Below are 14,845 nucleotides of genomic sequence, written 5' to 3'. Positions count from 1 at the left end.
AAAATGGGAACCAAAAGTACTATGCAGTTCTGATATGTTACTCAGCTGCTATTAGAATGGAACTACTGGGCTCAGTCTTGTATCTAGTAAATTTACAGAATTATGAGTTAACTTTTTAAAGCTTCAAGAGAGTATGTTAACTTTGAAACAGATTAAAAAGCATCTCTGTGGTAATGTTCGTGTTATTTTTTTTAAGTAGTATGTTTGACAGTACCTTGTTACTTGCTAAACTATTTCCTTTGTGTTATCTAGTAGGTAATCGGTTTGCTATATCGTTTGAATTACTTATTTCATCTGTAAGAGGGAGGAAAAAGGAAGTGATTAATATGCCAATAAATCTGAAAAAATTAATCAACAGAGTCATACAAATGTAAAATATCAAGTTACTTTAAAATTTTCATATTTTTTTCAGTATTTCAAAATGGGTTAGACTTTGGATTACATGTTGTTGAATGTATTGAAGGTAATTTAAAGTTGTCTTGGTTTGGGTAGAATCATCAACTACACAGAATGTAAAAGCTCGACAAGCTGTATCACGAATCAGTCGAGAGGAACTGGAAGACAGATTTCTTCGTTTACATGATGAGAACATCTTACTCAAACAGCATGCAAATAAGCAAGAGGAGAAAATTAAAAGGTATGGGTTTTAATGTTTTTATTTTAGCTCACAGTAACATTTTTGCCCTTCAAAGCATTATCAACAAATTAAAAATCATGCTGATTTCTCTCAGAGTACTTTTCAAAGTAGCAGCAAAAGTCATTCATTGGAATTAATTTTTGTATTGATTTCTGGTTGTCTCTGTGGTATGTGGGATATTTTTTGCAGTGGACAGTATTAGATCTCCATGTAGAGAGATACACTGCTATCCACCACTTCGGAGTTGGTACCTTGGGTTCATAGCTATGTTGTCTCAGTACAAATATAACAGGTATTCTGAGAACTGAAGAAGAGGCTATAAAAGCCTAATTATTCGTCAGGAATTTCATCCTAGAATCAAAGGGCCTATAGAGAGAGATTCTGCCCCTTTTTTCTCCTTCTCTGTCCTCCAAGAAGTTGATATCTAGCCTTTTAGATGGGCTCTAGTTAGCCCTAAAATATCTTTATAATTATGATCAGCTCTCCTTTATTCAGGGTAATAGATAACTTCATTGAAGAAGTCCCAAGTACCATGGGGAGCACAGTACCCAGTGTATCCAAACATATGCAAGCAACTTTAGGCTTATTGTTAAACTTAATGCTGCGCTGGACTCAGCAGAACTGTTCATGGTACTGCTATATTCCAGGAGGGCTAATTAATCCAAAATTACTTATAGAATCATAGAATGGTTTGGGTTGGAAGGGACCTTGAAGATATCTAGTTCAAACCCCCCTGCCATGGGCAGGGACACCTTCCACTAGACCAGGTTGCTCAGAGCCCCATCCAGCCTGACCTTGAACATTTCCAGGGATGGGACATCCACAGCTTCTCTGGGCAACCTGTTCCAGTGTCTCACCACCCTCACAGTAAAGAATTTTTTCCTGATATTTAATATAATCTACTCTCTTTTCAGTTTAAAACCATTACCCCTCATCCCATCACTACACTTCCTGTTAAAGAGTCCCTCCCCGTCTTTCCAGTAGTACCCTTTAGGTACCGGAAGGCTGCTATAAGGTCTTCCTGGAGCCTTCTCTTCTCCAGGCTAAAACACCTCAACTCTCTCAGCCTGTCCTCATCAGGGAGGTGCTCCAGCCCCCTGATCATCTTCATGGCCCTCCTCTGGACTCGCTCCAACAGGTCCATGTCCTTCTTATGCTGGGGACCCCAGAGCTGAACGTAGTATTCCATGTGGGGTCTCCCAAGAGTGCAGCAGAGGGGCAGAATCACCTCCCTCAACCTGCTAGCCACACTTCTTTTGATGCAGCCCAGAATGTGATTGGCTTTCTGGACTGAGAGTGCATATTGCTGGCTCATATTCAGTTATTCATCTACTAATACCCCCAAGTCCTTCTCCGAAGGGCTGCTCTCAATCCAGTCATTGCCCAGCCTGTATTTGTGTGTGGGATTGCCCCAACCCATGTGCAGGACCCCGCACTTGGCCTTGTTGAACTTCATGAAGTTCACATGGGCCCACCTCTTAAGCCTGCCAAGGTACCTCTGGATGGCATCCCTTCCCTCCAGCGTGTCAACCTCACCACACCGCTTGGTGTCATCGGCGAACTTGCTGAGGGTGCACTCAATCCCACTGTCTATGTCACTGACAGATGTTAAACAGCTAATAAAATGTTGCTGCATCTAAGCAGCTAGCTTCTGGACAGAAGCTAACCAATTAATGAAAGGGCATCTGAAGATACTGCCTCTGTAGGTGGGACTATTTCATACTTTTCTGAAGTCCAAAACATTCTTTCCTTTTGACTTGGTATTCAGTGAGTCAGGATCAAATTGACCAGCACAACAGAACTTCCATCTTTTCTGTCAGGCTATTGTCAAATACAAGGTGGTGGAACAAATGAATTGTTTGCTTATTCCAAATGGCATTTCCTGTGTTTGTTAGATGATCTGTCAAATGCACTCATCATCCACTTAGGTAAATTTACATGGAATGTCCAAATTGGAATACCTGAATTAATATTTTAAGGCACAGAAAATATAAAATACAGTGTTTGTCTAGACTGCTAGAGGAAAAATCTTAACTCCTCAAGCTCTATTTCTTTCCCAGCATGCCTCATGCCAAAACCCTTGTAACTAAAAGTTTGGAATGAATTTGCAGTAGTACATTGAAAAAAACCAAATAAACAAAAAAACTTGCTTACAGGCAAGAAACATTCTGTGACATCCTAAAGTTATTATGGATTTTTTTTGTTTCACTTTTGTTCTTTTAAGTAGAAGCTTCTGTCCACAAGTATACAAAAATAAAACAAGCCCCTTTAAACAAATGAAGTGTGTCCTTATTTTCAGTTTTCTTTCTGGGCCTGCAAAAATAGATTCTCTGCAAACTAGATACAGGTCTTGAAGATGTGCGACCAATTTTGTAAAGTCTTGAACTTGTCTCTATCATCAAAGCCACCTTTTCTTTCTTTATATGCCAAGTTTTTTCCATTCACTGCTGGGTATGTTTTCTGTTCTTGTATATTACATCACTCCCATGTGCCCTCTCTGCCTTTTGTTCTAGCTTACCAATGTTTATCAAAACTAAAGGAAATCAAAGGTACAACTCTTGAGATGCCAAAAGCAAAATTTGTATCCTTTTAAAGACAGATGAAAACCATACCTTCTGTATCTAATTATATTCTTCAGCTAACCGTTCCTTCTCTGAAGCACATTGGTAATATTTCCGAAGTATAAAATTGAGTATGGTAACGAGAACTATTAAGTCTCTTTTTCCGGAGTACCTTCTTAAATATCTCCACCTATATATTTTAGCCACTTTAGAACTGAAATAATATTTAAATCCTAAAATACTAGAAAAGATATATCATTGGAATGTTGCATATTATTAGCATTCTTTCAATCATTGAATGTTTTGTGGAATTGTAACTTTTATAGTTTGCCCCACCACGTCCCAAATCTGTAACTTTACTTAACAGCATGCAGAGGTTCCTATATAAGGTCATGTGTTAAAAATTACATTTAAGCAGCATATGGAGTAAATATGTGTCCTCCCTTTACTAACCTTAAATGATAAGCCTTAGGAAACTGTTATTTGTCAGTGCTATAAAGCAGATTGCTGCACAGTGGTTTCAATTATCTTCAAAGAGTTCTTCACGGGCAGTAATAGTTATATCAAAACCTGAAATTTATTATTCAGGTTCTATGCTGAAGTCTTCACAGTGATTATGTTCCTTTCAACAGAATGCTTTTTATGCTGACTTTTCACATTCTTTTTCATCTTTTTTTATTATTTTCCCCAGAATGGCCACTAAGTTAATACGGCTCGTTAATGATAAAAAAAGGTCTGAACAGGTTGGTGGCGGCCCCAAGCGGCTGGGTCAGGCTGTGGAGCTGGAAGAAATGATTGAGCATTTGCAAGAGAGAGTTCGTGAGCTTGAGAAACAAAACGAGAGCCTCCGCAGCAAACTCATTTCAACTAAACAGCAGCTCCAGATTCAAGGCCATAGGCCTTGTTCGTACAGCTATGTTCAATCTCGTATTAACACTGGTCTCAAAAAAGTGAGTGAGGCTGCTGGCATGCCGGAGCACGCAAAGAAAGGTATAATTCACATTTATTGAAAATAGTAGTTTATATAGGTACCACTAATTATTGCTTCACTGTAGCAAGTACATACTCTCTTCTGTTCATCAGTGAGCAATAGTACCTGTAGGCAGAAAGATTGTTCTTTTTCTTGTATTTATTTATAGCAGTCATGATAACTTGTTTGCCTTTGAAGTCCTTGTTTTGAGAATCTGCAGTGGTATGGGTAAAACCAAAGTACACATTTGAAAATAAAGTAGTTATCAAGCAACTTACCTAATAGTTAAAACCAGGGGACTTTCTTAGTATAACTTCTGTGCATGTTAAAGACTTATAAAAGGAGTATATGAAAAAGTTTAGCGTTATCATGTTATAACAAAGTTTTACATCTGTAGTTTGGTTCAACATGTTTTTCCTTTTTTAATTTCAAGGTTTGCTCTAGTCTCTTGATACACGTGTGCACAACACTGCAGACTTGAAACATCTATTACATGTGTGGACTTTTGAAAGCAAATACCACAATGCAGCCGTCTTTAATGATGCTTTTTACTGTCAAGACTTGCTGGTTAAGGCAGTCTCACTCTTAGTCCTTTATTTATGGTAGCTACCTTTGGAAATTACACTTTAAAACCTTTCTATTTTCATATGAACATTTGTAGAGGTAGTTGTATTCAGTTAACTTATACACTGTACAGATAATGTGTTTAAAAAAAAAAAGACAGCTATGGCCATGATTCAAAACTGAGTCAGCAGAATTGTCTCCTTAACTTCTATAAACTATGGATTGGGCTGATGGACAGTTATATAATGGTTTCTTCCTCCATCTCACCTTCCCACCAGTCTTTATTTTGATAGTTACATTGATTATTCAGGTATATGAAAACAGAAATAATTCTCATGTTTTTAGACAGGCAATAAAAAGCAATTGGCTGTTCTTTACTTTTTAATTTGAATATAGTGCAAGTTTTGACATTTTAATAACCCCTATATTTTCACACTTTATATCATTGTTGTGGTTTAAGCCTGGCCAGCAACTAAGCACCACACAGCTGCTTGTTAATTCCCCTCCCCGCAGTGGGATGGGGGAGAGAATTGAAAAAAAGTAATACTCATTGAGTATTGAGATGTTGAGATGAAGGCAGTTTAATAGGACAGAAAGGAAGAAAATAATAATAATGATAATAATAGTAAAATGACAATAATAATAAAAAAAGAATTGGAATATACAAAACAAGTGATGCACTATGCAGTTGCTTGCCACTCGCCAACTGATGCCCAGTTAGTTCCCGAGCAGTGATCTGCCCCTGCTGGGCACCTGCTCTCCCCCCCCCCCCCCCATTTACATACTGGCCATGATGTCACATGGTATGGAATATCCCTTTGGCCACTTTGGGTCAGCTGTCCCGGCTGTGTCCCCTCCTAACTTCTTGTGCCCCTCCAGTCTTCTTGCTGACGGGGCATGAGAAGCTAAAAAATCCTTGACTTAGTGTAAAGACCACTTAGCAAGAACTGAAGACATCAGTATGCTATCAACGTTCTTCTCCTACTAAATCCAAAACATAACACTATACCAGCTACCAGAAAGAAAATTAACTCTATCCCAGCCGAAACCAGGGCAATCATGAATTAGGCAGTTTTATTCCCAAAATCAGTTTTTCTTTGTTTGTTTTAACAGTGCAAACATAGTGTAGAAATATAACAAATTTATTTAGGCCCAGTGCTAGCAGAGAGAAAAGGGCAACTTGGTTCAAGGATTAAAGATCAAATGTTGATCTGGCATGCTGTGAGGACTTCTCTTGGCATAAGAACAGGTCCAGATCAAAGATGTCCTGTGCAGACCTAGGATAATAATGTTCAGAAATTTCACAGAAGTTCTAGTGTGCCTATCTCAGTTCTAAGACCTTATCCAAACTAGAAGGGATTCTGATAATTTGAGTGCTATGAATATGCAGTTTATTGAACACACTTTCTAAGGTGAAGACTATTATTAAAAATCTACTAACTAATAGTCAGAACTTGAACACAGTAGTGTTGTCTTCCAGGAGGTCAGAGAATATTTTCTGTAGTATTCATTAGCATAGGATGTTTCATGTATTTCCCTTGCATGTCTTCTCATCCTGCCCTTTTGATTAATGATGATAAACCTAGCAGTCTAGTGTCAGGTATGTGCCTCCTATCTGTGAAGACTGCTGGACTCTTAGATTGCTCTGTGAAACCATAAGGCTGAATCTCAAAATATTTTTAGCACAGATCAGAAAATATTCAGAGCAATTATCCAAAAATAAAATATCTGGAAAAATTCAGGAGAACTTAGCTGTCTCCAGGGTATGAAGAGGCAAGACGAATCCACAAATAATAAATATACATTACTGTATCTGCTTTGTGTTTGGCTGATGTATAAATACCATAGCAAGTCAATCCAAAAGATGTGGTCAGGTATGAATGTTCGGTAAGTACTCACTGGTTTCTCTCATTAGTTTCTTTATTGAGTACAACCATCTAAGATATATCATGATTTGAACAAAAATTAAAAATACATGCTCCAGGCATATATATACACGTATATAGCACAACTACCTTAATACTTAAAGATCAAAGTTCAAAACATATAAATAAATCAAGTTACCTCAGCACAAATGCCAAGTAGGTAAATTTTTTTCAGTCGTTTTGTGAACCTGGTGGTATTGTTGCACCTTGAACCTGAATGACTCAGTTTTGGGACTGAGGGATGGCAGCCTTCATGGTGTATTTGAAATTTAATGCATAGTTTGGTCCCACGTCAAAACTTTATTAATTTCTTCTTGCTGAAGAAAGAGAAGTAGGAGGAAGAGATTTGGAGAAACCATTGCTTTCGCTCCTCAACTAACAATTCTTCCTTAAGTAATTTCTCACTTTTCTTCTTCACCAGGGACTTAGTATGCTCCTAAAGAACATAAGGAAATTATTTGCAGTGCTGCTAAAAATGGTCCTGTAGTTACTTGTCCAGGTCAATGACACTTGTGATTTTGTAAAGAAAGTGCTATCAGAGAAAAAGTGGTTACAAGTTCATGTTCCTATTTAATAATATTGATATTGTTCTTCTTTGAAGACACCATCTCTGTTCTCTGTCTTTAAAAGTATAATTTTCTAAGAAAAACATTTCAAGACTTGTTTTTAACCTTTCTCTTTAATAGTGCATGCTGTATCACCCATAGTTCAAATTTTATGGCAGCTGTTGTAGATACTCCGATTATCACTTTCCATCTGAATTTGATGTAAAAATAATTTTCATAGCATCTATATAGGAGTTGTAAGTGTTTGTACTATATAGAGCTTGTTGTTTTGTTAAATGCTTTTTCATTCAGCATGACAAAAATTTATCTTTTCTTTGTTTTCAGGAATGAGATTTCAGGATTTAGAAGCAAGATCACCTAACCTTGTGCTCCCAATACATGGACAGAATCTGCTTGAGGATCCAAAGGCTGAAATAAGAAATTTGTATGATTTTCATATTTCTTAATTTCTGTCATTATAATTGTTAAAACTTGTGGTTTTCTTGAAAGAAAAAAAAATTCTGAAGTTTTCACTTCAGAAAATAAAGTGAAGTTCTTGGATCTGACAACAGTAACATTGGTAACAGTGCAGAAGAGTTTTATGATAAGGAAAATACAGGATCAGAGATTTAGAATGCAGAATGTAGGTACATAAGAATTTGGCTGGAAGTTAAAACTGATCTCCACTGGTGAGCCTCGCATTTTGCTAAGATGCAATGCTGCCTAGCTTACTATTGGACAAAACTGACAAAAGCAGAAAAAACCTTGGCTGCAAAATTATTACCAACATGACTCCTAAAATGTGCAGGATAACCCGTGCAAGTGGTGACTGTATTGAAAGTGTTACGCTGATGCATTTAAGCTTCATTTCTAGAGGTGGTCAGATTTTATGGATAAGTTGCAAAAAGTGCAGTATGGGATAGTAACATAAAATGATTTTGATTCACTTCTGCATTTTGAAAGTTGGTTTGTAGTCCAATTGCACATTTTAACTGAAATTGAAGCTCAGGAAACTCTTGATAACATCCTTAATGTAGAGACTGCATGAGAATGGAGAGGTGTTATGTAGGGTGGAGAAAAGGTAGTTGACATCTAATTTAAAGATATTGAGGTCTGATTAGAATATTTTTTTTTCTTCAAAGTATATTGGAACGTGTTAGCTTTTTAGATACCTGGTTTTCTAAAAGCTACTTTCAGTATTTGTGTTTCTTTCCAAATTATTTACCTAAATCAGATTTACTACATAAATATCCATAAATTCTAAATTTTCAATAAATGGGCAAGCTAAGTATACATATATATTAATTAATGTGCAGTTATGTATTTTGTGCTTGAAGTTTTTTAAACATAAAGATTTAGTGGGATTGTAGGAAATAATTTTACAGAAATATTCCTATAAATGATTTTAATAAATAAATTTTAATTATTTAACAACATTTAGATTGCACTCTTGCTAGCATCCTGTCTGAATCTAACCCTTGCTAAACGGTTACAGTTTTTTAAAAAAAATAATTTGCATTATAATAGAATGTTGTTGCTAAAAAAAAATCTTCAGTAATTTTGTAGTGATGGGCCTAGAAAGGGCTATACCTATCGCTTTTGAAGACTAGGAAAATTAAGAGCTATTCATTAAGACTGCCATGAATCTTGGTTCTCACAATAGCTTTTCTCCTAAGACTGATCAAAACCATTGTGTTATAATGCAGAAAACATTCAAATAACATTTTTTTCAGAGATTTCAGTTCTCACAAAGGTGGAAAAAATAACCACCGTCGCTCAAAATGGTGCACTCAGGTACAAAAGCAAACACATGGCCAAAAAACTCAAGGTATTTTTAAGTCTATGATAGGTATACGAAGTAATGAAGAACTGTAGCTTATGCATCGAAAGCTTTAGAGTGGAAAAAATTGTAGATGAGTTGCTGATTATTCTTATTAGAAGAAATGTTATTGGAAAAGATACCTGAGATTAACTTGTCAAGAAAATTGAAATTGCAAAGTTGTGGCCTACTAACAATATTCGGACTCTGATCTGTATAGTTTTCTGCCTTTCTTTTTTTAATTGCATTTAGTGGATAAATTCCACTGTTAAAGACACATCATCTGAATCTTGTGTGTGTATGCGTAAAGTTACCTAACTCAGAATAAAAGCTGAAAAATCACTTTCACTGCTCCATCCATTGAAGACCTCATGTTTTTTTATAGCTAGTAATGGTGTTTTCTTTTTCAGAAAACACTTAATAGTAATGGATTAGAGGGAGGATACGTTTAATATGCAGTATAATAAACAATGAACACTGTTTTCAGCTAGGTTCTGCTAAACATTATTCAGTCCACATAAACATTTAGTTTAGGAGTTTGTGTTGTGTTTGATAATGCGTTTGAATTCTTTATCTATTTATTGTACTATTCACATCTTTTCTTGTGGTGAGCTCTAATTATTTTCATGGTAAGTTAACTCTTAAATGTCTGTTGTGATGCATGTCATCAAGAAATACAAATTTTACTGAACATTTTTGAAATTTTTGTTCTCTTGAGTATTCATTTAATTTTTTCTTTTATTAAATACTTGCCTGGTTTTGGAATGTAAGATGCTTGTACTTGCAGGGAGACTGTGATTGAGTCCCAAAGGGAACACATTGAGGAACTAGAACATGCTAGAGAGATACTTGTGAGTCAGCTAAAAAGGAAAGAAAAGGAAATTGAAGAATCCATCCTGCGGCTGAAAGAGCAAGAAACAGCAAGCCAAAGGTATTGTGAAAAATGGAAATCTCCATGGTGGAAGCATTAGAAGAGCTATGTCATAAGGCTTATATAAAGCTGTAAAAATTAATTGTTCTGTTAAGAAATATGTGCTTTATTCATTTTTTTCCCCTTTGAAACTAAGTCATAAAATGTTTTCCCAAATAGCCATGGATAATTCTAAGCAAGGAGATTGTTATGATAATAAGTTACCATGTTTTTGCAGAAATAAACAAAGAAGTTCATAATTACCATTTTAGAGAATTCATTTCCAGCTGATTCAGATTCAATTGAAGTTCAACTCATTAAATTTTAATCATTTATTGTTTCTTCAATATAATTCTTAGAAAATTTTAGATAGAGGTTCATAGTGGGTAATTTATTGTTCATTAATACTCCTTGATAATTTGGAGTCTACAAATAGTAGAAAAGTAATGGCCCTGTATTGATAGATTAGCAAATTTTTGAAGGGATATGGTATAGCTGTGCCGTAAAACAGTCAGACAAACATGCTTGCGGAATGTGTTTCACAATAAAACCTCTATTAGTTTCATCTTTCTCTTTCTTCTTTCATTTTTGCAAAAATATATGCAAAATTATATAACTTTGTATATATATTCCCTCTTTTGACTGTTTCAGTTTCAGCCTGTTACTTTTAGTTGTATTAAGGATCCAACATGGCACGATCCTGCATTCCTTACTCATTTGATTTCAATGAAAGTTCTACTTGGATCAGAAATACGTGGTCAGTTCTTTAACAGCCTTTCAAGGCAGGGACCCTATTATTATGTGCGAGCATTCTTTGTGTATCAGTGGTGCTACATAAACATCATGATGTTTGCTATTAAATTATTCACAAAGTCATAAGTCTCCCCTATTCAGAATTTCCATTATATAGTTTAAATAGGTTAAAGAAGTTGTTGTTGTTATAATTTCTCAGTCTATGCCTACGGTGAATTCAGAAAATATTTTAAAGATTTTTTTCATTGTTTGAAAATAATCTGATACAAATCTCAAAACTTCTGTGCTTCATTCTTCTGTAGATGAATACTGTTCTTTAAGTACAGCACACATTAACTGAACATAACATCTAAATTCAATGTCAGCTACCATATTTCTGTGACATTTTTAAGGAGTTTTAAAGTAAAGATACACTTCAAATTCAGCGAAAAAATCCTTAAATAAAGTCAGGCTATAAAAAGTAGTGCAGATCCTTATTATGTTTATAAAATTACTTGTATACAATCTGTGATACTTGACCTAAGTTACTGCCTGTGAATTCATGTTCGAAGTTCTGGAAGTATTTCCTTTATAGTCTATTTCTTGTTTGAAATGATGAAAAATACCTTAAGTATTTAAGAGTTACAGTGTTTGGCTGAAGACAATGGGAGAGAAATTGAAAAATGTCCATATCTAGAATAGTGTGTGTTCTATAATTTTGCCACTAGAATACTTTATGAAAGGCTGTTAATCCCCATGTTTTTCAAGTTACGGGTTTTTTTATGCTGAATGAACCAGAGCCAGAACTCAGAGGGATACTATTCTCTCCAGGTTCAACTGTAACCATAAGTACCTATACATACTATCTTTAGGAGATTTTCATTAGCTTGCTTTCTTGGGAGTCTTGTAACTGCTATCCAGAACAGTTTGTATTAGTTGTTTTATTACACAAATAGATTTATAGGTTCTATGTAATTCTTATTTTTAATCTTTGCATCAGCAGAGAAGAGGCTCTCAATATGGCATATTGGAGGTAAAATTGGAAATTTGGGTGACTGATAAGATCATCTTATTGCATCTTTGTAGTTTATATCTTTGAATTTTGGTACAATTAGCAGCTTTTTCTTGTGTTTTGTAAGAATACAGTTGGCTTTCATCTAGTTACATTACTACCCAAAGACAGTTAATGTGTTGAACTTCTTTAGGAACAGTATGGTGCCAAAAGGACATAATAAATATGCTTCCACTAATCTTCATGTTGTAGTACCATTTGATCTCAGCCTGGTGTTAACAAAATTAGGTTACTTTCAACCTTTAGGAAGACATTCTTTATTCTGCTCCATGATTAAGAAATTCTTGTGATTGAAATAACTGTAGTTTCCAAGTAGTGAAGCACCCACAGTTAATAATCATTGATCCATCAGCAGTAAGGGAGGGAGATAACTAGTTATCTTGAGTCCTATGCCCGCAAGAAATCCAGTAATATTTTAAAGCTGCCTTTGCAATTTCACTACAGTTTCTGTATAATAACCTAAGAGCTACATAACAGAGCTGAGTTCATATGCAGTGTACTCCTTCACATGATTATTGTAACATGGCTGCAATCAATGTTTCTTTTCAATATTTCAGTAGAGATTGTTTGGGGATTGTTTCAGGAATATTTAATTCTGACTTAAGGGAGAAATTTGGCCTGTGGCTTGTTAGACTAAACATGTTTTCTTAAGTACAAAATTTAACTGCATTTAGCTTGACTGTTTTTAATTTAAAGATGGCCAAAACCATAATAACCTCATGGTTTGATGTCTATAATACACAGTGCGCAAGTTAAAACATTGTCTAAACAATCACATTTTGCAAGCAGCTAGCTTCAAATAACTTAATTGCTCTTGGTACTTTCCAAAAACATTTTTAAAGCCACCCCAAAATGCATTTGTGAAACAGGTATTTGGCATTTGCACATTTCTGCATTTGTTTGGTTGGTTTTTTTAATGCAAAAACTTATTTGCCAGTCAGTTTTTAATTCCTCTGGCATTTTTTGCAGCAACATGATTTTGGAATTAAAGCTATTAAATGTGTGGATTTTTGGACAGGAGTATCATATCTGACACATTCATGACTTCTGTGTTTGCATTATAGCATTGCAGACCTAGAATAAAATGTGGAATGTGTTAGTCACAATGCGTTATTTAAAGGGTTTTGAGAGACTACAGCATGTATATGAATTTGCTAAATCATGTCTAATATAAAAAAAAACCCTTATATTTGCATTTCCATATCTGATTTTTCATATTTAACCAGTTTCCCTAAAGATCATGACTTTTTTTTCATTTTTAGGTAGCTCTTTAGCCAGGCAAACAAATACAGAATTTTATATTGGTATTTAAATAATCTTAAAAACTTAGATGCTAGATCTGTTGATGCAATGCTAATGTTTTGCTTAGTGCAAATATACTATCAATTACAATATAAAGGTGCTACTAGAAGGTAAACACTGTTGGGGTTTTTACCCCCTTTGTATTTGACTTCCTGTAAGAAATAAGAGGTAAAGGAAAGAACGTAATGTATATCAACATATAATCCTGTTAGTTCCTAAGCATTGTAAAATGAGAAGAGTATTGCACATTGATGTTCTATTCTTTACTTCTGTGCTTGGGAGTCTATGTATATATCTTGGCCATTGATGCATTTGTGATTGAGAACTATTAGCCTAGAAACCTTTTGTTTGTTTTGCCAGGCAGAGCGTAAGTGATCCTGAGAAGTATGGTGGTGATATTTTTTTACTTGCTTGTTTTTCTTGTTGTGAATGTGAATGGAGAACGTTTGCGAGCTACTGGTCCAGTTGATAAAATAGTCAGGACTCTCTAAGAGTAGTCTCAGTATTGTATCCATGTCCTGCTCGTATGGAAGCAAAGACAAGATGCAAGGGATGTGGTTTAATTAGACCTCAATTTTATTATCTTAGCCATCTGGGATTTACTGGCATAAATTTGTATAGTGCAGGTCAAGATCCTTTCTTTAATCATTTCCTTCTGGTGTAGGTTGCTATCAGTCCCCCATTCCCACACAGCTGGTCCCCAGCCTGTTACTGGGACCCCACTCTATATGCTTTTAATCCAAACGATAAGAGGTCTGGAAAATAGATTGTCTCTTTGGTGTATTTCAGACATTAACCCCAAACATAATTCTTAGCTTTTTAAAGAGTCACTTTCTCCTAACTTCATTTCCAATTTCAGACTTTTAAATACAGCTTTAAGATGAGGTTTAGAATGGAAGGATAGAGTTCATGTTCCTCATTTCTGCACTTGTGGTAGAAGGCGTGCTAGAGCTAAATCAGTATGCCCATTAATTCTGGTTACTGCCTCAAAAGGGATATTAGTTCCTTTTATTTTTCGAACTTCTGCTCTCCAGGTCTACTTCCATGTCTTCAGGTTCTGTGGCTTTTGGCTTTTTTGGCAATAGAGAAAATATTGAATGAGCTATCTTAGTACAGCTTTATTATACATTATTTTGTTACTCTTCCAGCAAAATATATCTATTTAAGTGAAAGGTAGCACTGACTTTTATATCAAATCTGTATATAACTCTTATTTTTAAGTTATATCAGAATACCTGGGCAGATGTTCTGGGAGCAGAATACATCAACTACCTGGGAGGACCAAAGCTGTGTAGATAATCAATTTCTGTTCTACTCTACTGTTTTGTGACTTTATTTATAGAAAAATGAATCTTCCTGACAGAATCTTCCTCAATTAACTTTGCCTTGCCCACAAAATCTGAAATTACTTTGTTCTTCAACAGCAAGCTCCTTGCCATGTACCTGGATGCATTGGACATTTCTTAGATATATTTTATTTAAATAAATAAAATACTGTAGAAGTACTGTAGAGAAATAATTTCGTTGCTCTAGCCTATAATGAGAGCTGAGATTGTGATCAATGTAATGCACTAATAAATTAATTGTACGTGCTTTCTGTAGCTAGACATTTCATGAGGTAAATACTCTTACAATTGTAAGGATTGAAATGATCCCAATAAAAAAGTAATTTTTTACTTCCAAATTTGAATAATTTACTTCATAATATCAGTACCCCAAACCTGTTTAAATCAAATGCTGTTTCATTCACTGTTGAAAAAATAGTTAATGTTGATTGTCAGGAGCCATGGGGTTTACATCTGTACATC

The 14,845-nt window shown here is 35.2% G+C and overlaps 1 protein-coding gene across 12 annotated transcripts in view; it reads left to right on the top strand.

Moving 5' to 3' along the window:
* RPGRIP1L (RPGRIP1 like) overlaps window positions 1–14,845 on the top strand; it is an 83,895-nt gene that overhangs the window by 5,707 nt on the left and 63,343 nt on the right. For 9 of the 12 annotated variants that reach the window (XR_011326540.1, XR_011326541.1, XM_069793670.1 and 6 more), the window contains exons 3-6: window positions 493–637; window positions 3,890–4,188; window positions 7,548–7,647; window positions 9,809–9,952. Coding sequence is in view for 9 of the 12 variants with exons in the window: in XM_069793670.1 (XP_069649771.1) it covers window positions 493–637; window positions 3,890–4,188; window positions 7,548–7,647; window positions 9,809–9,952 (688 nt within the window). In the remaining 3 variants the exon portion in view is untranslated. The remainder of the gene's footprint in view (window positions 1–492; window positions 638–3,889; window positions 4,189–7,547; window positions 7,648–9,808; window positions 9,953–14,845) is intronic. The other 3 variants (XR_011326542.1, XM_069793674.1, XM_069793673.1) reach the window with 1 other exon arrangement.

The sequence above is a fragment of the Haliaeetus albicilla genome, chromosome 10 (assembly GCF_947461875.1).
Source record: "Haliaeetus albicilla chromosome 10, bHalAlb1.1, whole genome shotgun sequence".
Classification (NCBI taxonomy): Eukaryota; Metazoa; Chordata; class Aves; order Accipitriformes; family Accipitridae; genus Haliaeetus; species Haliaeetus albicilla.
This window is presented reverse-complemented; position numbering and strand designations above follow the sequence as displayed.